The sequence below is a fragment of the Nuphar pumila genome, chromosome 6, assembly GCF_984573655.1.
Source record: "Nuphar pumila chromosome 6, dmNupPumi1.hap1.1, whole genome shotgun sequence".
NCBI lineage: Eukaryota > Viridiplantae > Streptophyta > Magnoliopsida > Nymphaeales > Nymphaeaceae > Nuphar > Nuphar pumila.
The window spans coordinates 5,139,514-5,164,335 of record NC_143254.1 but is presented as its reverse complement, the minus strand read 5'-3'; the positions used below and the strand labels follow the sequence as shown (position 1 = coordinate 5,164,335).

At 36.6% G+C, this 24,822-nt stretch overlaps 1 protein-coding gene across 2 annotated transcripts; it reads right to left on the bottom strand.

Annotated features, from left to right (window-relative positions):
* Positions 1-5,185: 5,185 nt before the first annotated feature.
* Positions 5,186-23,337, bottom strand: LOC149833725 (FACT complex subunit SSRP1-like). 2 transcript variants are annotated; one of them, XM_090009827.1, is made up of 16 exons: positions 23,267-23,337; positions 22,211-22,396; positions 21,423-21,528; positions 13,619-13,755; positions 12,547-12,630; positions 12,361-12,455; positions 12,139-12,247; positions 11,907-11,993; positions 11,694-11,786; positions 8,362-8,559; positions 8,044-8,195; positions 7,799-7,952; positions 7,613-7,711; positions 7,277-7,462; positions 6,076-6,154; positions 5,186-5,572 (listed from the first exon to the last, which is right to left on the bottom strand). In XM_090009827.1, exons 1-16 carry the CDS (start codon positions 23,318-23,320, stop codon positions 5,448-5,450), a joined length of 1,944 nt encoding a protein of 647 aa, XP_089865953.1. In that variant the 5' UTR covers positions 23,321-23,337; the 3' UTR covers positions 5,186-5,447. The 2 variants fall into 2 exon arrangements, with proteins under 2 accessions (XP_089865953.1, XP_089865954.1); XM_090009828.1 differs by lacking the exons at positions 5,186-5,572; positions 6,076-6,154 and adding an exon at positions 6,760-6,898.
* Between the last annotated feature and the right edge of the window lie 1,485 nt (positions 23,338-24,822).

Genomic DNA, 24,822 nt, shown 5'->3' with positions numbered 1-24,822 from the left:
ATTCCTTAATCAGTTTGTCATACTTGAGATACTGCTTGCGTTGGGTAGCTTACAAGGCAACAGATCTCAAATCCGTGTCCGTAGCCGGTGAACTGACGCTGTTCTGAGTTGTAAAAGTGAAAAGTCGGGTGAATTCATAGGGTTAAGATCATTGACTGCTGTTAATATGATTCCAAAATCACCATGGAGGACAAAAAATGGACACGTTCCCGATAGGCTTCTCTGCATTTTCCTTTGCATCAACAGAAAGTACTTAAAGAGAACAGAGCCACAAATGCTACCAAACGCCCTGATTCATGAAAACCAGTCGCCCACTTACTATATTATCCTAAGCAGATTATTATTATTATTATTATTATTATTATTATTATTATTATTATTATTATTATTATTATGGATCTGAGCCTGGCGAATAAAACAAACTGTTTAACATTTGATTGATGTGTTATTCTTTAGTATTTTACGAATGACTTCTTTCAACTTTTAGTGTAATACTTTCATGTTAATGCAAGCATTCCCGGGACTTGAGGCAAGTCTTTGCTTGTCCCTTATTTCTAAGGACTTGCAATCCGAGGAAATTTGTCGATTTAGACCTATTTTGTTGGTTGGTACTTTATTCAAAATCATTTCAAAGATATTAGCATCTATGATCAAGAGGATAATTGGCCGCCTTATATTGGAGTTTTCAAACTGCATTCATTTTAGGTTGGCAACTTCATGAACACTCCATTAAGCTTCACTGTACGCTCTATTTTGTTTTGAAATTTGACTTAAGAAAAACCTTTTACTCTCTTGATTGGAGGTTTCTATTGAGTTGTTTGCAACAATTGGGGTTTGGTGAAAGATGGTCTAAATGGTTTGAGGGTTTGCTTTTTGCCATATCTATTGTGTTGTCCATTAGTGGGGAGAAGGGAGAGTTCTTTAAGCCTAAACGAGGGTTACGACAAGGGGACTCTCTTTCCTCCCTTTTTTTCATTCTCTTTCTCTTGTTTTCATTGTGGCCATTGGAGGCCCTTTTTAGTTATGCTTGCTCATGTAGATAGGGTTGGCATTTTTAAGGGGTGTAATGTGTGGGAATCTGTTTCAATATCACACATTTTTGCATATGATTTATTAATCTTTGGAGAAGCTTTGAAATCAAATACGTGGACCTTGTGGATGATCTTAAAATGTTTTTCTAAAATCTCATTTGCATGAGTGAGAAGAGTCAAGCGATGGTTCTCAATGATTCATTCAGGGTTTCTCAATAATTGGTCTTTTTCATATTTAATTAAGAAGAGGGGATTCTATCAATGAAATACTTGGGGCCTACCGCTTCACTTGGGGGTTTCGAAGAGAGTCATTTGAATATGGTGGAGGATAAAACATGTCGGAAAATATAATTGTGCCTCTTATGTGCTCTCTAAAGTAGTTAGAATTAATCTTGATCCTTTCAAAATATTTTGCTCGATCAATGACTTCTTTCAAATTTTTAAAATCTCAAGAAAAGTCGATTGAACTTCCTATTTCAAAATTTTATTTGGCATGGGTTTTATAATGGAAAGTTTAAAGTCCTAATTAATTGAACATCTATCTTTGGTTGTTGGTGGTTTGGATATTCATAACTTGGAGAGATTCAACAAAGCATTATTGGCTAAATGGCTTTTAAGAATTTGTAAGAGAGTACTCTTAGCCTTATCTTCTTGAAAAAATATGGCTTGGTAGGGTGGTCTTGGGGCTGGTTTGAAAACCATATGGATTAGAGGTTCTTGCCTTTAGAAGTGATGGCATCACGGTTTTGGATTCATTGAATGAGGCACTAAGGGTTAAGGTTGAACAGTGTCTAATTTTTTGTCTGTCACGGGAGGGATATGGGACATTGTATTGCTTAGAGAGCTCTCTACTATGGCTTCTCAACAATGGACTGTATTTATGGCTTTCTTGTAAAGTTTTTCTCTCAAATAATGGGGACACGGTTTATTGGTCTCACTAAATACGGAATGTTTTCTATGTCATCCATATAAACTTTTCTTGGGTCACCATCTATTCAATGGCTCCTTGATCATGCTTTAAGGGGCGTGAGGTTGCCACTTCGTGGGTCTCTCATGAGCTGACTTGTCCTTCTTGACATAGTGAACTCAGACTCTAGGCTCAAGAGGTGTGGCTTGTACCTTATCAGCCGGTGTTCACCTTGCTTTTGTGAGGAATAGTACACTTACCATCTTTTTTGGAAGTGTTTCTTCTGCACTTTGCTGATTTGTGCTTGAAGTGTCGTTTTCTTGGATTCAGACAGCTTATCCTTCTCGGGGAAGTACTCATAGCACCTCACATCAGGCCCAAGAGTGGGCATTGGTAATTTTCTTGGGTATTAATGGCTTGGAGGCTTGTATGGTTAGAGCGAAACAATCATATCTTCTGCGGTAAAGCTTGCGACATTGAGAGAATTTACAACCTGCCATGAAGGAAACTCTGAGCAAGGGCTCGCCTCAAGTAGCCCTCTCTTCCAATGGACTGGATCGGGCAGCATAGGGCTGGTTTTACCCTCCAATCTTAATGCAGTTTCTTGTTTGCTGGGTTTTTTTTCGTTTCTCTCATGTAGTTTCTCTCATCACTCTTTTCCTCTGCTCAATTGATGCAACTGCTATTATCATCTATATATAATTTTACCTTCTCTCAAAAAAAAGAAGACTTCTTTTACTTGGGTATTGAAGGGGTAAGCCAAAAGGCTAGGATCCTGAAACAATTCAAAGTTGCCCCAAAGGGTTTGGTGCAGTGGAGAGGAGGGCCTTGGCCGCTAGGCGGGTGGTCAGGGTTTCATTCCCATGAAGTCTATGAATAAGCCTTTTCTCAGGGCGCCATCGGGGCAATGACTGTAAGTATGTCAGGCTTAGCCAGCACGACTAGATGTCTGATCTTGAGGGTGGTTGCATCATCCTTCATGAAAAAAAAACAATTCAAAGTTGATGAATACATGAAGGGATTAAAATACATTATGGTGATTTGGAAGAATGCACCTGATCTTTCCATCAAATTTTGAATCTGAAAACAGTATTTGTAGAGACAAGGCAATACTGAATCAATTACAAAAGGTTAGAAACAAATGTTTGTGTAAAAACTATACAACAGTTCAAATGTCCAGATTTAAACACAATCCGACAAAACCATTGATTAGAATCTGATTGCATATCTTGAAATGTCCAAACAATATACGTCAGAATCCAGCCTGAATGCACATAGTATCTTACTTTAATATCCATATCCAAGAATAATAAATTTGGATTTGGGTTACATCAAGGATCTGCTTTAAGCTCTTTCCTATTTGCCATAGTGATGGATGAGCTTACGAGATCAATTCAAGAAAATGTCATGGTGTATGTTGTTTGCTGATGATATTGTTTTGATTGATGAGTCTAGAGCTGGGGTTAATGCTAAGTTAGAATTATGGAGACAGACATTGGAAGCAAGATATTTTAACTTGAGTAAGAGTAAGACAAAATATATGGAATGTCGGTTTAGTAAGCAACGAAGTAGTGATGGGAGTGCAGTGAAGCTTGGTGAACAAGAAATAGATTGTTTCAAATATTTGAGATCTATCATTCAAAAGTATGAAGAAATTGATGAAAATGTAAATCATAGGATAAAGGTTGGGTGAATGAAATGAAAAAGTGCAACTGAAGTGTTGTGCGATCGTAGAATGTCATTGCAGTTAAAGGAAAAGTTTTATAAGACGACTATCAGGCCTGCTTTACTATATGATACGAAATGTTGGGCTGCCAAGAGACATCATATTTAAAAAAATGAGTGTAACTGAGATGCGTATGCTTAGATGGATGTGTGAAAATACAATAAAAGATAAGATTCGAAACAAGGAGATACGTAAGAAGGTAGGCGTTGCACCCATTGAAAATAAGATGAGAGAGAATCATTTAAGGTGGTTTGGACATATTCGACGAAGGCCTAATGATGCTCCAGTTAGAAGAATGGTGAAATGAAAAAATATATTAGTTAAAAGAGGCCAGAGTAAGCCTAAGAAGACATGGATGGAGATGATAGGAAAGGATATGAATGCTTTGAACCTCACCGAGAACATGGCATTGGATAGAAATGATTGGAGGAGAAGGATTCATGTGGAAGACCCAGAATGATTTTCTTTTTGGGTTTATATCGCCGACCCCAATTATTTTGGGATGAAGGCGTAGTTGTTGTTGTTTGTTGTATATGAGGTCTGACCAAAACGGACCCATTTGTACCCCTTTACTAGAAAAATGATGTTGGCTTCAAACAGACCGTAACCTGAATCTGAACCAATAATAACCGACCAGAACTTGCATGTAAGAGCGCTTGTTTGAAGGGGCATTGGCTTACAGTTGTTTCCTTTGGTGGCAAATTACCAGCTAAGCGTCAAATTTGTGGAGAAGTCCATAGAAGCTGACAACCACAAATCTTGAGTCGACGAAACCTAAAGTCATTATTCGTTAATTATTTCAGAAAAACAGATCTCAAAACTTCTATTTTTTAATGTGAGCATGTTTTCCTGTTTTCTGAACATATGGTAAAAGGTATATGAAAACTGGGCTTTATTTTAATCTTACGGGTTGCAGCAAACAGCCTTTCACGACTTCCCATTGAATTTGAACCTCACAAACTAATGACAATCTTTTAGGCTTCATTACAACCAAGCACAAAGAATGTTCACATGCGGGTGTTCAGGAGATGCAGACATTGTTATTGTGCAAACCGTCTACCGATGACACTTGAATTTCCAAGGCAAGATCTGTTATGCATTTCAAGTTCAGAAATTATCTACTTCAACCACTCCATAAGTAATGAATTTGTTAACAGAACTTCGTAGACACATACTGTTCCTTGTTTCTTTGTAAAAAATGCTGTTATTGGAGAAAGGCACACATCATGGAAGGCTCAATCCAGATGTGTGCTTTGTAGACACGCTGGTCAATGTACTCTACATATTTCCAGTGGACTGCAGAGAAACAGAAGGGGAAAAAAAGAAAAAACTATTACACAACTCTCATCCAAAAGCCATTTTGATTAGTAAATATGTTCTTTGGACCAATCTTCATATATGATGACCAAATACCAAGAATTATTAACAATTGATTTGCTAGAAAAAGGGTATATATATATATATATACAGAGAGAGAGAGAGAGAGAGAGATCATGGCTTTGTGCTTAAGAGAACAATGAATTTAGGGAGACGTACCATTATTACTAAGAACTCATGGATGACATGTAATGGAGATGCGCCATATTACTCGCTGTCTGGCTCATTTCCAGAGTCAACATTGGTGGCAGTATTCTTACAAACAGCCATTTAATCCTTGTAGCGCTTTTGAAGCACAAGAAATAGTTACCTAAAGAAGCAGGTGAACATCCATAAACATGCATTTAGGGAGACGTACCATTATTACTAAGAACTCGTGGATGACATGTAATGGAGATTCTCCATATTACTCGCTGTCTGGCTCATTTCCAGAGTCAACATTGGTGGCATTATTCTTATAACCAGCCATTTCATCCTTGTAGCGCTTTTGATCAGCTCTTGCCATGGCCTCATACCGCTCTTTCTCCTCAGCTGAATGCAGCCACATCAAAAACATCAGAGGCTAAGCCTTCTCTTTTTTCTTTTTAAATTTCTTGAGGATTACATTTTAAAATAAATGTACAAAAGTAACCCTTGTCACTTTTGAAAACTAATCAATTTTTCCCTCCAAAACAAAAGACTTGATACGCTTCTAAAATCAATTAAATAATTTCCAAAATGCCACAGCTTGCGAGGGTGTTTTGATTATTTCAATCATTAAAGGATTCCATAGAATAACGTTATATATGTGGCCATGCAATATGCCATTTGGTTGGATCGGTAAAGTTGGTCTACGAATGAATGGTGAATAGACATAGATGTAGTAGACATCACTAGATGTGAAAGAAATTGAATACGACAGTTGCTAATATCTTTCATCTTCTTTTGACATGCGATTTCTGTTCTCACACACATTTTAACCATGAAGCTGGATGCTCAAGAGGAAAGTGCGGGGGGGGGGGGGGGGGGGACAGAAATGATGACTTAAACCATACCTGACACTTTCTTCCATTTCTCTCCAAGGGCCTTTCCAACATCGATAAATGACATTCCAGGGTTGCTTCTTCTTAGATTCTGCAAGCATAAGAAACAGTTACCTAGAGAAGCAGGTGAACATGCACAAACAAGGAAAAACAATAACTTTAATACATAAGATCCAGATTTTGATGATGCTGAACATGTGCATGCATGCATGTTTGTACCAAATTGAGTTGAGCAAATAACTTGGTAAAATGGATAAACAAATTGATCAAGCAGTTGTCAAATTGGAGAAAACGTGCAACATGAATAGGAGAATAGCAGAACAGCACATATACATGAGTTGGTCAAAGACAATTGGTCATTGAATCTAGTTGTCACCCCGTAGGGTCAACCATAAACATGATACATACAACACTATTTGCCATGAGAGTGTATATGGCTAAGCCAAATCTCTCAAGAAATTAGAGGAGAATCGCCACACATCACAGAACACCTGAAATTATTTGGCATCATGAAAGTACCATGGAAAACTGTGATTTGAGAAAACCTAACTTTTCAATAGGGCCTCTTCAATTTGATAATTCAGAACGAGCAGCACAACTGTTCATGGTTGCAGTGTTAACAATGGCTAACCAATGCCGTTAGGGACTTACCAGAAACAACACCAATCGGTACTACTGACTAATCATAGTCTGTACCAAAAACAGCATAAACACCTGTCACTTGATTCCACGGTTAGGTCAAAAGATGCGGACAACCACATTCAAGGGATTTGAATGCTTCTCATTCCTTGTATTGATTGTTTGATTTCAGTGTGCCTCTCAAAAGCAAATTCAGCTGGTAAGACAAGAACAGTGCATTAATGACTAGTGACAAAAGTGAGTGGAACACATGATGATGAGGGTCAGTACAGCATTGACGACTAGTCTTCCTATTCAATTAAATGACAACTAACGTTCCTATTCAAGTACTATCTGAGAGACACAAGTCCTAAAGGAGAAAAGGAGTGATCCAACCCTCTGCAAGTTGGTTTTTCCTAGTAGCATGAAACTGCATATCCAGTAGTTTATTTTTAAAAAATGGATTTGGTATAAATTGCATAATTAAACAGGCCTAGGTTTTACTGAACTGTTGAACCTCAATAATGATATAAACACTAGTGTAAAGAAGCCAAAATTTTAAAAGATGCACAAAATGATGATATTGACATCTTACATCTCTTTCAGCTGTTGAGAAAAACATAAATGCAGACATTGCCCTCTTTGGTGCATTGGGGTCCTTCTTCTTCTTTGGCCGTTTTTTCTTTTTTGAACCATCATCCTCATCATCCCTAGACTTTTTCTTCCCAGAAGTAGACTTTGCAGCCACAGCATCCTTTTTAGCTTCCCTCTTTGGAGGCTTCTGAATCATCAGAGAATGTGAATGCATCAGTATCAATCACATAATAGTCATTGGAAGTCTTAACATTTTCAGCATTTTTCTTGACAGCCATATCCAGCAAACTTTTCCTGCATAAAATACATACAATTAAAAGGGGAAAGAATTTCTCACTTCCTTGTCATCTGCACTTTCACTGGCATCTGACTCCTCTTCTTCCGAATTGTCAGTAGGGGAACCAGCATCATCTTTATCCGCAACGAAGTCTTCATCCTGGAAACACCCGAAGAAAAAAGAATGAAGAAGCATTAATTCAAAAGACAACACATACAAAAGACATAAGGAAACAACCAAATTTACCTCTTCATCACTTTCTTCACCACCATCATCACGTTGATTTTTAATGCGCTCAAGATGAGGATCAACAGCATCATCATCATCATCATTAAGGACAGCTGCAACACCCCCTGTAGCTTTGGTGTCGCCAAGGTTCAAGATCTTCAATCCCTTTGAGCTACAAGAACCATTTGTCAAAGTTTAAAATCGGTAAATTCTTTGACAACAAATTGCAAATTTTTGCAAAACAAACCACGAAACATGCCTACCTTATAAAATCGAAAAGATTATGATATTCATTTCTCTGGATATTCCGGAACTGATGCTCCTGTTCACTTTTCAATCTAACCAGTAGATCAAAGTAATGAGATGACATACTTGATCCTCCAGCACCATGCCTCTCAAACTCAACATAATCAATCTAATATGAAGGGGAGAGAACTCATTATCAACCAAAAAGTCAAAAACTTTGAACCACAGGGGAAAACAAAAAGAATGAAAATCTCTATGTCAATAAAAGAACTTCAGAGTGTGTCTGTGTGTGTGAGACTTTGTGTACATGTGTGTGACTGCATGCATGCAAGCACCTCATCATGTAAAACAAGGGTGGGGGGCTTGGGTAGAAAGAAAAATCCTTTCTCTAGAGGGTATAGGACTCCATCTTCAGCTTTCAACGATGATTTCACTGCAAATCCACCCTGAGCACTACGGAACTTCCCAGGTCGAGTTACTTTAGCACCAGATAAGCCACGCAGAATCTGAGTGAATACTTCGTGCATTAAGCCCTGGAAATACCCAGGAAACGAGAAAACTCATGTTACTTCTCTACACAAGCCGTCAAAACCAAAACAAGTAACAAGCACAAGCTCCAGGAACCAACTTCAATTATTTCCAGAACCACCATTCAAGATAAGTTCTATAAATGAGTATGTACACTTGCTACAACAGGAGCAAAAAGTTGCGCTATAAAGTAGTATTAGGGCTGTCGATAGGTCAAATCACACAGAATCCAGCTTGATCTATATCCATTTCCCCAGGACGTGGAGTGATGAATGGGATCCAATTAGAAAAAAGAGAAGGATAGGAAATCAAATTTGATTTAATTGGATCCAGATGAAACATTCACATTAACCCCAAGACAAAGTAAATCCAAATCCCCAGAATCAGGAGCCTTTATCAAATTTGGTTATCTGCCCAGTTGCAGATATGAATAAAGAATATCTATTTTGAGCCACTATGGATCCTCAAATTCAGATCTAGATACATGCCACCAGGATCTACAGCCCAATGAGGCACCTATTGGTGCCTTAAAAGGCTGAAAGATTTTAACTTTGGTCTGGTCAGGGTCTACTCCAATAGGTGCTTCAAAATGCCCAACATACCCTTGCTGAAGTTGGTATATAAACAACAGTGCGGACATAACAAACAAGACAAGTGAACTTGAGAATCATCTGAGATGAGCCAGAACACCAAATAGGGCACTTATTCGGATGCATTATGGCATAGGAAGTGGGGGTGATAAATGTATCTAAACAGTTACCATTCATTTTGAACCTTTGATATATGACCATTTCTTCAGTTCCAAAATGTTTTCCCATTTTATTAGTGCTAAATACTTCTCCATGTGAGCATGTGACAGCATGATAGTATGATACCTTCAACAAGGTTGAATACTAAAAATTCAGATATGCCTCCTGTATCTTTTCTATCATCCAATTTATGGTTTTAACACCAAATGCTCATTGCTCATAGAAAGGTACTTGCTATAAAGAATCATTGTTAAATCATAAACGCTAATGAGTATATAGTCATACTTGTATAGCTTAATTATTGATGCCATGTGCTCTCTTAGAGCTTTTGCAGCTTGGAGTTAGATTATTTCCATGTCTAATTTGTGGGCTAATACTAAAGGATGTGGATACTAACTCTTGTGAGTTACTGAGCCAACCTGCTGACTCGCGTGTCAAGGGTCGGGGGATCTGAGTCCAAGACACGAGTTTGCCATCTATGGTGCTAGAACATGACCAACACCCATACTCATGTCACATACATGTGAGATGGTGCTGGACTCGCATTCAGATATAACCACTTATAGATCATTCAGAAGCCAAAAAGCCACAGAGATTCCAATCATAACAAGTGAAATGAGCTGATCCATGCCTAATGTAAAATTAAAAAAGCTTATTATGAAAGTTTGAAAAAAATGAATAAGCATTGCACATGCTTTGAGCCATACTCACCTGTATTTTTCAAAGTAATTTCTCACCGAGGATTTTTCTTGGAGAGGTTTTCAATAAGTGGTTTTCCTCAGAAAATTTCAGGAAAATCTCAGGACTTTTAAAATATATATAAAATTAATAAGAATGATAAGAAAATAAAAGATTGTGTATCATTTTTCTTGCAAAAACATATGAAAATAAGTTTGAAAAGTTTTTAAAATACAAAAGAAACAAAAAAAAATAAAAAACTAGGCTTAAAATATATAAAAATAAGAAATTTTCAAAAATATTGTGACAATATTGTAATATTATAGCAGTATTTTGATTTCTGGTGATGTTTTGAAAATATCACAAGATTTTGCCGATATTATCAACTTACCTTAGATTGCTGATAATATCACAATATTTTCAAGATATTGGTGATATCAGTGACTATGCTTTGAACTGGTATACCAAAATATTGGCGATATCAGTGGACTATGCTTTAAACTTGTGGTATACACTTTTCCATTCCTAGGGTTCAATCCTGTCACATGGATACCATTGTTGTTCATATACTCATTTTTATGGTTTTTTTAATATGATTAGTATATAAAGGGATACAGAACAGGGTCAAAATGGATTATCCTTATGACAGGTTCAAACCTTGCTACATGCATGTATGACAGGTAATAGACAGTGCCTAGGTAGTGCATTACGAATATAACTTCCCATCAGAGCAAGTGGGAAAAATAATATGACTCAGAAACGACAAAAGAATAGGTTGAATGGATATGCATATACATGTATTGTGTGTAATCATGTTACTGACACATTTTTACATGATACTTTTAAACTGCTTAGCACCAAGAAACACCTGAAGCATTTACTGACACAAGTTGGTATTAACTTTCAAGTAAGATGCTAACTATCTGCTACTTTAAGAATTTGTGAATAAACACACAGCGGATCTTAGAAATAAAGAAATGCCATAGCTAGATTCATTCCACTTGAAACACATTCAGTTTCCCACCTAGCATCAACACCTGCAAGTTTTCTTGCACTATTTTGTCTCGACAATCATGGAGTCCAAATCCAAGATTCATTGGTAATGGCTAGCTCTATTAATGTGCAAGAGGACCAGCCAACAACCCAGTATCGACTAGTACCATCAATCACGTTGACAGCACACTGTGATCAACTGTGTCAAAAACAAATGCGTAAGATTTTAAAAATTTTGACACTAGCTAATTTATCAAGTTGTAAACTAAGGGTAAAAGAACTAAATTCATAGTATCCACTAACATGATACACACACACACACACACACACAATCATATTGGACATAGATGACACAATGAAGGTCCAGAAACACAGAGAACAAAAAGATAAATTCACAATCTTCATTAAATGAAATACCCATGTATACACATCTAACTTCGGTATAAGAAGAAAACAGCAAAATTGATATTTGAGCAAACAAGCATGATCTTGCCGTTTGGATAAAGAGTAAACTAATAGATAAACAGAAATAGATTAAATTGTACAGCATACACTTTTTGTCAAATTTTTCCTTAATACATCAAGTCAAACACAATAAAGTGGGTAATGAAGGACTTGACATTTAGATTAACAAGGTGCTACCATGCTCCCAACAAGAGATAATCACTGAGCGGTGGGAGGCAACAAGAATCCAAGTAAAACAGGAAAAATTAAATAACCTTATATGATGCTTCCAGCCTGTCCTTATACTTTGTTTTCAAGAGATCTTCGCTGATAGACAATGTACTTTCTACAACATAATCTGTTTCAAACTTTATAGAAGAAAAAGAAAGAAGAACAAAAACCAAAAAACAAATCTCAATAGTGCTTGATGATAAAGAATAAGTCCAACATAAAAGAACCGTGGCAGAAAAAAATTACACGTATTTCACCTGCATCACAATATGTGGATACAAAGTTTGCCCCTTCCGAATTGGTGGATCTAAAGTAACAACAACAAAGGTATGTGGCTGATTGGACTGCAAAAGACACAGTATAAAATGACAAAACCTAGTGAAGCCAAATAGGATTAATTGTTCACACCTCCCAAAAATGGTTTGTGTCATAAAATCAGAAACAGTCCTCTTAGATTGTGTAAATTAAAAGCAGAGAGATTTTGTAAACCTTGGGCAATTGAAAAAGACGAACAACACTGCTATACTGAATTTTGAAATCATTGGCTTGTCCTTGAAGCCGCAAAAATGACATGTGAAGCTCCACATTGTAACGCCCTCTGTAAACAGTAACTTAATGTATCAGTATTTTCAGAAACAAGACACCACTGGACCTACAAATTTTCAACAAAGCGCAAAGAAACACTCTCCAATTTGGCAGGAACCTCGGTACCTAGGAGTGAGTATAGCAACCCCATCAAACATGACAATAGCATCCTCGCCTGTGGTACCAACATCAGCGACAGATATTATTCTGTCTCGGAAGACCTACAATTTATGGTAGGAAATGTTAATAGCACATGATCGTTTAATTCATTTAACTTCCTCATACAAGTTACAACTTAACATGCACAGTCACCTGTGCCGGAGGGCGTGTTTCATCTCCAACAAAGGTTGTGTTAGTGTTAGGTATGTGAAAGCTTAACTCCATCAGTGAGTCCTTCTGTAATCACAAACAGGAAAAGTAAGAAAAACAATATTTCCAATCAATATGATGATGATATGCATAGAACACAAATAATAAGTCAAGCATTGTATGATTATGTCAAATATCTTAGTTCCAAGACATAGAATGTGACCTTTGCATATGAATCACACACAAGACCAAAAACCTTACTTTACTGAAATCTTACTGTTATGAGGTTGTGCATTCTAGAGTTTTCCAACAACCGTCATGGTTTATACTTTTTTTCAGACAAACAATGTTATCAAAGAGTGAAACATGAGTAGTTGTTATCATTGTTAAGCACACCTTCTATATTTGAAAATTATTATGACATTAACACAAGTACCAAAAACATATAAAAGCACATTCATTATGTTGATGAGTCACCCAATTAGTATATCAAGCATCACAATAAACTTATTGCTAAATGCATAAACTATCCAACTAAACATTAACAGACATAAAGAGAACTCCCTTCTGAACTTGTGACATTGAAAAGTGTAAAAAACAATAGCAAAAAGGTCTAAAATAGTCAATGGTAGTAATTAGAATAGCTAGAATACCATATCTCAATGAAAATGAACATGGGAATAAGTGCATGTACAAATAGAAAAACCGTAAAACTTTATTTCTATCAACATGATTCTAATATATGACATTAATCATGTGTAAATAAATTCTAAAAAAATTTAAAAATATAAAGTTAGATATGTGAAGACTGGGTCTACCAACTGGACTGATGCAGTAGGAGCACCAAATCAGTTAACTCAATCACAACATCAACATACCGTACTCAAGAGTTTTTTAGTTATCACTATTTCCAACTTATCCTAGGTTCCAGAATTGCTGAGATTTGCAGAAATTCTCTTGGGACTGATTGTTCATAAATAATCCCAAGGAATGGTCGATACCAACATTGGTGAATGTGGTTGTTGGTACTACTACTACAATCAACAAAATATAAAAGATGACAGATCTAACAAACCTCATTTGCTCCAGTGGTATCATCTACATGAAACTCTAAGACAACATCATTCTTGCCTTGTAACTGTGTCTGTGAAACATCGGCCAAAGATACCTCAAAGGCCTGCTTTGAACCAACCAAGAAAGTCAACATATTTCCTGCAAATCAAAGGTCAGAATTACCAAATTCAGAATAACTTGTCATAGTGTACTCTTGAAATATAGATTTTTCATGACCAACAAGATAGCCCCAATGTAAAAAGTGAATGCTTGTTATTAAAGAGACACAGAAATCATAATAGAAGATAAATATCATGGCGTAGCACTTGAGAGATTAAAAATCCCTTCCTGTATTTTCAGCAGATGTTTTATATTAACATCATGTGACAAAAGCTTAAGAAGGAAACCTAAACTTTTGAAGAAGACAATCATATTAATCATTTTTTCCATTCCACCACTTCTACATGGGCCCTTGATAACTGAAAGACCACTAATCTAACACTGTTATTTTTTAAATAGGTCAGCTTGAATATACCTCTTGTTATGTAATGATCCTTGCAGAAGTTCGTGGTTAATTCTTCAACCTTGAAATTACTTCTTGTCTACCCATCTGAAAACTTATTCTGCATGGTTTCATTGTACAGTTCCAAAATTTTCATTTGATCAACAAGGAAAGGCAGTAGAGAAATTTCATGGAAGGAAAGGTGGTGAGTCAACCAAGGTTACTCAAAATGAAATTAAGAGAAATCTGGATACGAACGAGGAACAGCAGAAAGTGTCCCTCTCCTCCCTCCCTCCCTCCCTCCGTTCCAAAAACTTACATTGAAGAAAAACAGAAACCACTGCTCCCAATAGATAGAACTTGGCAAAGATATCAAATAACTTCACCGAACTAAATGTTCAGCATGCCTTTGCAAATAATAAAGCTTAGGCATTTGAGTCTTGGCCGAAGTTTGGAATCTTTTGAAATTTCCCCTAGGAGAAAAAAAAATAATCCAAAATAACTAGAAAACTAACCCCCCGTTTGGATGCATTCATAAATAGTTTCTTTCCATTTATATTTATTTTAAATAATTATTTTAATTTGTTTTTTTTTAAACAAGACTTCAGAAATAAAAATAGAAATCTTTCTTAAAAAACAAAGGGCCTATTTTTTCTTTTCTATTTTTGTTTCCCCTATTCCACCACCATCGCCATCTCCCTTCTTCACCACCACCGCTATCACTATCACCACCACCACCACCGCTATCACTACCCCTTCTTCACTACCATCGCTCCGATAATGAAATGAGGGGAAATCAAATACAAGCCAATTAAGGGCATACAAACACACAATACAATGTGCACAACCACAAATCCACTTAAGGATAACACAATAAGCCAACTAGGGCTTGCAACATAATGTAAAAAATATACTTTATTGATAAAATGCTTGGTAAGAAGCATACGAATAAATGGGGACACTATGTCACTGTTTATACACAAGAGAGGGAGCCATGTGAGCTCCCATAGAGACGTTGGGAGCTCCCAATGGCAACGTCTCTATGGGTAATCCCCATAGAGCCCTTTACATTATGTAAAAATTACATTTAATAAAAAAACAAAAAACTATATAACCTATTCCTAACCTAGTTACATAATGTGAAATGATCAAAATGCTTATATATATATATATATATATATATATATATATATATTCTTTTATATTTAAGAATATATATATAAAAATATATATTTAAACATTCATATTTTAACACCCCTCATCAAACTTATGGTGTACACTAAGAAAGTTTGTTAAGAATATCAAACGAGGTGTTGCAAGAGCTTTGGTGAAGAAGTCGGCAAGTTGATACTTAGAAATAACATATGGAAACTCGATGATTCCTTGCAAATATTCATCTCGTACATAATGGCAGTCAATTTCAATATGCTTGGTGCGCTCATGAAAGATGTGATGGATGGAAATGTAGATAGCACTCTTGTTGTCGCAACACATCTTCGAAGGTCTGGAGATGTCTATTCTTATATCTTTAAAAAGATTCCTTAGCCATACAAGTTCCATAGTTGTTGTAGCCATAGCCTTATATTCAGCTTCAATAGATGACATTGAAACTTTTTGCAGCTTCTTGCATCGCCATGAAATCAGAGAATCCCCTAAAAAACACAAAAGCCAATAGTTGAGACCCTATCATTTGGATTTTCTCCTCAATCAGCATCAGTATAAGCAAGCAAATCTAAAGATAAAGATGAGGATAACAAAAACCTTTTATTTATAGAATTTTTTATATATCTCACAATCCGCAACGCAGTACTCATATGCTCGGTGGTTGGAGCATGCTGAAATTGACTTATAGAGTGAACAACATGACTTATGTCTAGTCTGGTGATTGTTAAATAAGTGACCCAATCAGTTGTCTATATAGAGTAAGATCGTCCAGAAGTGTCTCATCTTCAAGTCTTAGCTTTGCACTGACAACTTCAGGTGTCTTCACTTTTTTGTCATCTGGAATACCAGACTTAGCACAAATATCAACAGAAAACTTCATCTAAGAAAAAATATAAAAAATATATCCTCTGGGAGAATAGGCGACTTCAATACCTAAAAAATATCTTCTCAAGTGAGACATATCAAAATTTCCTTTTAAAACATTTTTAATTTCATTAACTCCTTGTTCATCATTCCCTGTTATTATCATGCCATCCACGTATAGCACGAGAATGCCAATATTGGTACCTGTACTTTTAACAAAAAAGGGCAGTGTCAGTATAATAAGAATAAAATCCCAAATGAATCGTGACACCACTAAATCTATCATATCAGGCTTCTGGGCCTGTTTGAGACCATATAACGGTTTTCTTAATCTAAGAATTTTTCCTTTGTCAATACTAAAACCCGTCGGGAATCCATATAAACTTCTTCATTTAATTCTCCATTGAGAAATGCATTTTTGACATCTAGTTGATAGATAGGTCATTTTTGTATGGAAGTTGAGGCTATTAGAGTTCTAACTGTAGTTATCCTAGCTATAGGGGCAAAAGTTTATTCATAGTCAATTTTGTATTCTTGAGAATAGCCTTTGGCAACTAGCCTTGCTTTAGATCTTTCTAGATTTTCATCACTCTTAGTTTTAACTTTTAACATGCATCTAGAACCTATGGTTTTCTTTCCTAACGGTAAAATAGTTATTTCCCATGTTTTGTCTTTTATAAGGGCATCTAATTCCACCTTCATAGCTTTATTTCAATGAGAGAAGTTTTTGGATTCATTATAATTAGATGGTTCATGATAAGAATGTAATGTTATTAGGCATGCTCTATAATGTGGAGACAAGGAGTCATAAGACACAAACCTATGAGGTAGATTGGATGGACGACTGGATCTTCTAAGGTTGGATTCTTCTATAGAAGGATTATGGTCAACCTCTAAATTTTTATCTAATGATTGTTCTTTAGGAGAAGAATATTTTTCTAAAGCATTTTGAGGATTATTTTCCTTGCACCAGGTATAAACACGTATGCCTTCAGTAGATCTCTTATCTACTATATCACTATCTATAGTATGATGATCACAAAGTTTTATACTCTCATGACTAGGATGGTTATCATCAACATTATTATTATTTTAAAAGTCTTATTATCATTCCTTGGAGCGAGATCAAATAAAAAAGTATAGTCTACTTCCTCTTTTTCATTTATTTGATTAAAGTCATTCTCACTTTCTAAGAAAGTCACATCTTTAGAGACATAAAGTTTGTTGTTAAAATCAAAACATCTATATCCCCTTTGATTTTCCCCCATATTCAATAAAGACACAATCAATGGCTTTTGGAGATAATTTATCTCTTTTGTGTATGAGTACAAAACATTTACAACCAAAAACTCATAATCTTTTGAAGTCGGGTGTTATTTTAAATAACTTTTCACAAGGGAAAACATTTTGCAAAGATGATGATGGCATTCGATTTATTACATATGTTGAAGTCAACACGACTTCGGCCCAAAAGGATTTTTGAATATTCTTATAAATAAGGAGGGCTTTAGCAGTTTCCATGATATATCTATATTTTCTTTCCGCTAGCCCATTTTGTTGTGGAGTTCTAAGATAAGATCTTTGATGAAAAATTTCATTTTGATTCTAGTAGTTTTGAAATTCTTTTGATAAATATTCTTCATCTGAATCAGATCTAAGTGTGACAATGTTACTTTGAAATTGATTTTTGACTATCATATGAAATTCTTTAAAGAAAGAAAATACATCGGATTTTAAATTGAGAAAGTAGACTCATACATATCCAGTAAAGTCATCTATAAATGTTACATAATATGAATAACCTTATTTCGATATAACCGAAGAACCCCAAACATTTGAGTGCACTAACTCAAAAGGTTTTTTATAGATGAAAGTTCTATTTGGAAAAGGGACGGATTTCATTTTGCCAAGTATACAGTCTTTGCACACCACATCGTTTTTTTTACAAAAAGAATTCTTAAAAAAAAAAGATACATTTTTAATAGCTTGGGTGTCCGAGTCTGTTATGTCAAGTAACAATATCATTATCTTGGACATAATTACAAAAAGGTTTTGCTGTATCACGGACTTTTTCAATAAGCCAGTGTGGCGCGACGGTCCTTCCTTATCGTCGCAAGTTTTTCTATCGCTCTGTCACAGGCATAGAATGCTTCGCAAACCCGCAACGCGTCAAACTGCCCAAGTTGGCCAGCCTAACGACCAAAGGCCGCATATCAACACCTTTTCATGTGCTGAATCATTTTCATTGGCCCTGCGCACCACCCCGTTCGCAGCTGCCTAGCGGAAGTTGATCCCATAGCGAAGAGCACCACCCAGACTCATTTGTCGACGCCTAGGCATTCACTCACCTAGCCCTGAGTCACCATACTCGGTTGGAACCACCTAAGGTGATTCCAGGGCTCCAAAGGCAACATCCTCTGATCTGCTGGCACTGCTTAACCAAACAACACTCCACATCTGTGCCGCTACACAACGATGCACTAACAACGATATCGATGCTTATCGCATGCCGTGTTACCACTGCACGTCACCGATCAAGCGAACTCATATTGCGCATTCCTACACTCAATGCATTTTCCAGCTCTGCACTACGCATTTCATATTCCGAAAGATCGGCCCAGGACATGGTGGAAGATATAAAGAGTCCATAAAATAGAGATCTCCCCTACTATGGTCTTGCCCAATCCGTTTCCCAGACCGGAGATCCTGCACAAAGCAACTTTTAGATGAAAAAAAGATTTCGCATACATGGTCGGTAATTTGAGAAACTAAAAAAAGATTTAAATTCAACTTAGGAACAATCCTAATTTTTGGAACAAAAAAAAATTGAGAATCTAAATTTCCAATACTTTTAATTTTTAAAGGTGTTCCATCAACGGTAGAAACACAAGATAAATTTGGGTAAGTGCATATGTTGAATAAAGTGATCTCATGTACAGTCATATGAAAAGAAGCTCCTGAGTCAAGAATCCATGAGTACTCACCGGGATATTAAGAAGAGGCAATGGCGGCACCGGATGTAGAGGATGAAGATTTGAGTATTTATTGAAGTGACATGGTTAATTAACAAAGTGTGTCCTTTAGCTCTCCTTCACTTTTGCCTCCTTCTTTCTTTGGTGTGGATTTTCTACAGAAGCTACCTTGTTTCTAAGCTTTGAACAAAGAGGTCTAATGTGACCTGGCTCATTACAAAAGTGACAAATAGGCTTTTTTAATCCTCCATAGTTGTTGTTTCATGAGCCATTTTGCCTCACAAATTGTAGAAGACTATATGTTCTAACATTGTTTCTGGGCCTCGATACGGCCGTTACTTCATCTCCTCTTTTAGCAAGTATGCCCGCAACGGCATCTTCTAAGAGAAGTGAAGATGTCCTATAAAGAAGAGAAGATCTTATTCAAACTCCAAACGTAATCCATACAAAAATTCAAAAAAATGCGCTTTTTCTTTTTGCTCCCGCCTAAATTCCACGTCTTTGGTGGCCACCTACTTAGGCTCTAATAGTGTTGATTCATCCCAAAGAGGGGATAATGCACTAAAGAAATCACGGACACTTATGTCCCCCCTGCTTGGTTGTTCTAATTTTCTCTTGCAAGATCTTTTTGAGTTTACATGTCTTTCATAAACAACCAAGCTTTATTTGTCTTTCTAAATTTGACAATATTAATACAAATTTTCATTTTCACATTATTCATAAACCATGCAAGAATCTTAGCATGATTACTCTCCCAATCTTTTATTCTTAATTAATGATCTTCAATGGCTTTGGATCGCACATCTCCTTCAAGAGCATTTTCTTGATCACCTTCAAGTTTGGTGAGTTTGAGTTGAGGTTCGGGAACCATGCCCATCACGTATATTGTTCTCCATAGCACAGGCCCACATCATATAGTTGGTACCAGTGAGTTTGAAGGAATAATCAATCTTTTGTTCATGCCCCATTTGAATGATAGAGAAAGAGAGAAATGTAGAGGAGTATGACCACTTGCAAGTACCACAATCTCACGAACACTTTTGGGTGCTTCTTCACGAACACAAGCACTTTTCCTCAAGATCGAGAGCCCTATATCTCTGACATCATGTAATGAAATGAGCGAAAATTAAATGCAAGCCAACTAAGGGCATACAAACACACAATACAATGTGCACAACCACAAATCCACTTAAGGATAACACAATAAGCCAACTAGGGCTTGCAACATAATGTAAAAAATATAATTTATTGATAAAATGCTTAGTAAGAAGCATAAGAATAAATGGGGACATTATGTCCCTATTTATACACAAGAGAGGGAGCCTTGGGAGCTCCCATAGAGATGTTGGGAGCTCCCAACGGCTATAAGTCCCAATGTCTCTATGGGTAATCCCTATAGAGCCCCTTACATTATGTAAAAAATATATTTAATAAAAAAACAAAAAACTATCTAACTAACATATTCCTAACCTAGTTACATAATGTGAAATGACCAAAATATCCTTGTTGGAGCATTATTTATATATATATATATTCTTCTATATTTAAGAATATATATATTTAAACATTCATATTTTAACAGCCCATTCTTCACTGCCATCACCACCACCGCCACTTCTTCACCACCATCACCACTACTTTGTACTCTCCGAACCACCACTTATCCCTCTTTCTTTTTCATCCTAGGTTTAAATAGTTTGTGAACCAAACATTAATTTAACTATAAATAAAACAAAATTCTATAAAATGTATTTTTATTTATGTTTATCAAAAATAAATAAAAACACATCCAAACAAGCCTTGAGCAAGATCGATCTTGAAATTACATAGAATAATGATAACAAAGAGGCAACATTCACTTTCCAGTTCCAAATTATAGAGCTCTTAACAAGACAATTTTATCTATTTCTGTCCATATGGCATCGATCCATTATAAAGGACTAGCTTGACTAGAAATCTGATGTAAGGGCCTGTTTGGAATCTGGTAGCTGGGATGGGCGTTTATGCATTTGGTGTTCCCGAGGTAAAATCTTGGTCAAACTACCTTGGTGGTTCCGTTTGGAATCTGGTAGCTGGGATGGGTATTTAGGTATTTGGGGTGGGATGTGAGGCCCTTTCTCCTTTGTATTTACACTAAAGAATGGATTTGGCGGCTGCCACTTCTTCAAGTAAATAAAAGCACATGATTCCATCCCAGCTACCAGATTCCAAACAGGCCCTAAATCTTTTTCTTTTTTCTATCTTAAGTCAAATTTGATTCTCCAACAAGTAGCTGACAAAAACAGATCTACCACAAAGCGACAGCTTGAATTACAGAGAATTACCATTCAGATCCACTTCACCCCAATTGTGCCCACTTATGGACAGTTGTTTTTCCTCTGGTGCTATTCCCACCGAATTTTGCATAAAACTCGTCAAACTGTTGACATCCTGCCAATGGGAGGATAAAGCATCAACGTAACCATATGCACCCAGCAAGAAATTTTAACTCATGCAATAATATAGTAGCCAGTTAAAATTGACATTACTAAAAGGCACCTATACAACATCTCCACAAATATATTTCAAGGAAAGAAAAATGAGTAATATGAAGGTAGCCAGTGCATGCCCTCTCATGTCTTTCAGAAAAAACTTCAGAAAGAAAAGAAATATTAAATGTGTATGGCATACAGATACGCAGACATAACATAATGGCCAATATCTTATAGTCATTAACAATATAAGTGCATGCAAAGATGTGTATGAGTGTGCACACACGTTCAGGGGGGGAAATTGCAGAAAAACAGATGAAAGCAATTATACAAGCAAATGCACACAAGTGAACACACAGGCACGTTTTCTCACTCATAACGTTCAATAGCAATAACAACACAGATTCCAAGTATCTTTTTACAAAACATGGTAGGATGTCTGACCACTAAAAACATGTGAGAGGAGTATAATCAACGAGTGAAAAGATAATGAAAAAAGAAGATTAAGAAAATCATCTTGGTCAAAAATATCCCAAAATGGAGAAAGAAATAAGCCATATGTGATACAACCTGAACTTCCAGTTTCACACTTCTCGCATTGCTAGATTTTCTGAATGAAATAAACTGATTAGCAACATCACCTGCTCGCGAAAACCTGTGAACTTGTAGACCAACCCAGCTTTAATCCGCACACCAAGCTGATATGCCCTCGGAACTTTCATCCAGATCAATCCGACTATGTCGGATTTCTCAACTTCCACAGCCTTTCCACCACCTTGCTTGCGCCATACAATCCCCCCTGAATGAACCCGAAGCTGTCCCGGATTCTACACCACCACCACCCGATGGACAAAAATAAAAACAAAAATCACATCATAAAAAACAAATGGAAGTCCCCAGCAGAAATTATACAAAATTTTCCACAACCAAAAATCTTAAAAGCAAATTTCCAGAAGCTAAAAAAACACCAACCGAGCTCAAATTCAGTATATCTTTGAGACCAACTCAATAATACAGAATAAAAAAGAATTACGATACACCAATCCAATCATCGAACCCCAAAGGCCCAAACACATCCAAAAATACTTTCAGAAAAAAATAGAAAATCTTTCCACGGAAGAAGAAGAAAGATGGGATTGATCTCCGACAAATGTCATTCAGCTAGATACAGTAGATTAAGATCGAACTCCGAGAAAAGGGTTCATGCTGAGCCGTATGAGGCAGGGCACAACTTATCTATTCCAATTGGGTAGAAGTGGTCATCCAACAGGAAGATTCTGAAATTGCAGAGGCTTGTTTCAATCAAACTGCTGAGTATCGCAAATCAAGCCATAGCGCCTACTCCAGGTAAAAACATCAAAGCACAAAATTGGTCGAAAACGGCCGCGACGTTCGAACAAGAACACTTTCTTTTTCAACTGAATTTACTCTAATTGAAACCCCAAAAAACGTCCTACATCAGCTACAAATAGTTACATGACCCCGCGAAAAAATCAAGAGATCTTCAAAAGAGATGGGAAAAATTCTACAGCCAAAACACCCAACACGACCTCCAAATCAAAACAGAAACACACTCACTCCTCTCCATTCCCTCCAAACCATCCTCCACAAAACTCTACACCCTGGGACTTAATTCAAGCGAGAGAAAACCCCAAAAAGGAGTCGAGAAGAAGAGAGGAAAAACGAAAAGAACTCACGGCGCCTCCTCGACCGCCCAGCAGGATGTTGTTGAAGAGATGGCCGTCCGACATTGCGCTCAGAGAGAGAGAGAGAGAGAGAGAGAGAGAGAGTCGTCAGCTATGGCTTTTATAAGGAACTAAAATACCGATAATATCCCTGACATCGAAATTATTTGACCACGAAAATTGCGGATTCAACCTTGCATTCATGGTTTCGGGTCGAGTTTGAATTGACTGGCTTCATGAGAAAGGATCCGGATCTGGATATTAGCATGACCTGTGTCCAGTGACGGACTTTCTTGTAAACGGAGGACCTGCTGATATGAGGTAAGTAACATGTAGGGATGTCAATGTATTGGATTTTGTCTGATATCCGACCAAATTCAATTATGTTTAGCTACATTTGGTAAGCCAAAACCATATCCGATTATAATCGGCGGATATGATTTTGATTTTTTGCTATCCAATCCAATAAATAAGTGAAGCTGATGGATATCCAAATCCGTTTACGTATAAAAAAAAGTAATATGAGTCTTTCACCATCTGAATCTGTTTAGCCAACATCCGATTAGTCAAGTATGGTATTGGGTACATCCCCAGTAACTTAACATGGGTGGGAAATGGGCATTAGGAATGTCAATGAGTTCGGTTTGACTGGATCTGACCTGTATCAAACCAATGGGATCAGGATTTGGTGATGAAGAAGCAGATCCAATTAAGAATTCGGGTCAGATACAAAGAGTTCGATTTGTATGTGGGGCCATATATGGTCTATTATGTACCAAACCCAAGTCTGAAATGAGAATCAATTAAGATCCGTAATTTTTCAATATTAAAAAACATAGAAGTTATTATTTTATTATGTATGAACCAGTCTGATTTATGTAAACTTATAGGACCCGAGTATGAATTTTTTTATGGAAGGTTCAGTTGGACTTTAGTCTGTAGACTCTGTACTTAGTACTAGCACCTCAAAGTCAGATTCGTGTCTGGACCCACCCTAGCCTGATCAAGGTCAAACCAGTTATTACCGGAATGGGTATGTAGACAGGTTTGATTCTGATTGGATGTCGATATTATTAATTCATGCTAATGGGATAATATAGATTCCGAGAGAGCAGTCGTATACAAATCATGCTTCAATTAGCATAAATAGATGACACCAGGTGCATTTTAGATGTAATTAGAGTATAATGTTAGATTGGGATTTAGATTTGGATGTACTAAATGTAAGAGAGAAGGAATTTCTCAAGTAATTGAGATGAGTTTTTAAATACGGTCTAAATTTTGGAGGACTCATTTTCCCAATCAGTCAAAGCAGATTTGAAGACTTCAACCACATCCATTAGCTCAAATAGATCTAAGAATGGCCTACTCATATCCATATGCATTACACCAAGGGATCTAGATGGATCTTATTGATGCTACATGTAGAAGACCTTGTACAAATTGGGGAGGATTCAAATCCAAGTTCAGTGGTCAATGGTACACATATCCAGATTGGCATTGGATGGAGCGCAGCAAAAGGAAATCCAACCCAACTCAACATTTGACACAGGGCAATCGAAGAACAA

Coding starts and splice junctions, on each gene's coding strand:
- LOC149833725 (XM_090009827.1), bottom strand. CDS start 23,320: ATGTCGGACGGCCATCTCTTCAACAACATCCTGCTGGGCGGTCGAGGA. Junction 22,397..23,266: donor TGGGCGGTCGAGGAGGCGCC/GTGAGTTCTTTT, acceptor GTGGTGGTGTAG/AATCCGGGACAGCTTCGGGT. Junction 21,529..22,210: donor TCACAGGTTTTCGCGAGCAG/GTGATGTTGCTA, acceptor TCCCATTGGCAG/GATGTCAACAGTTTGACGAG.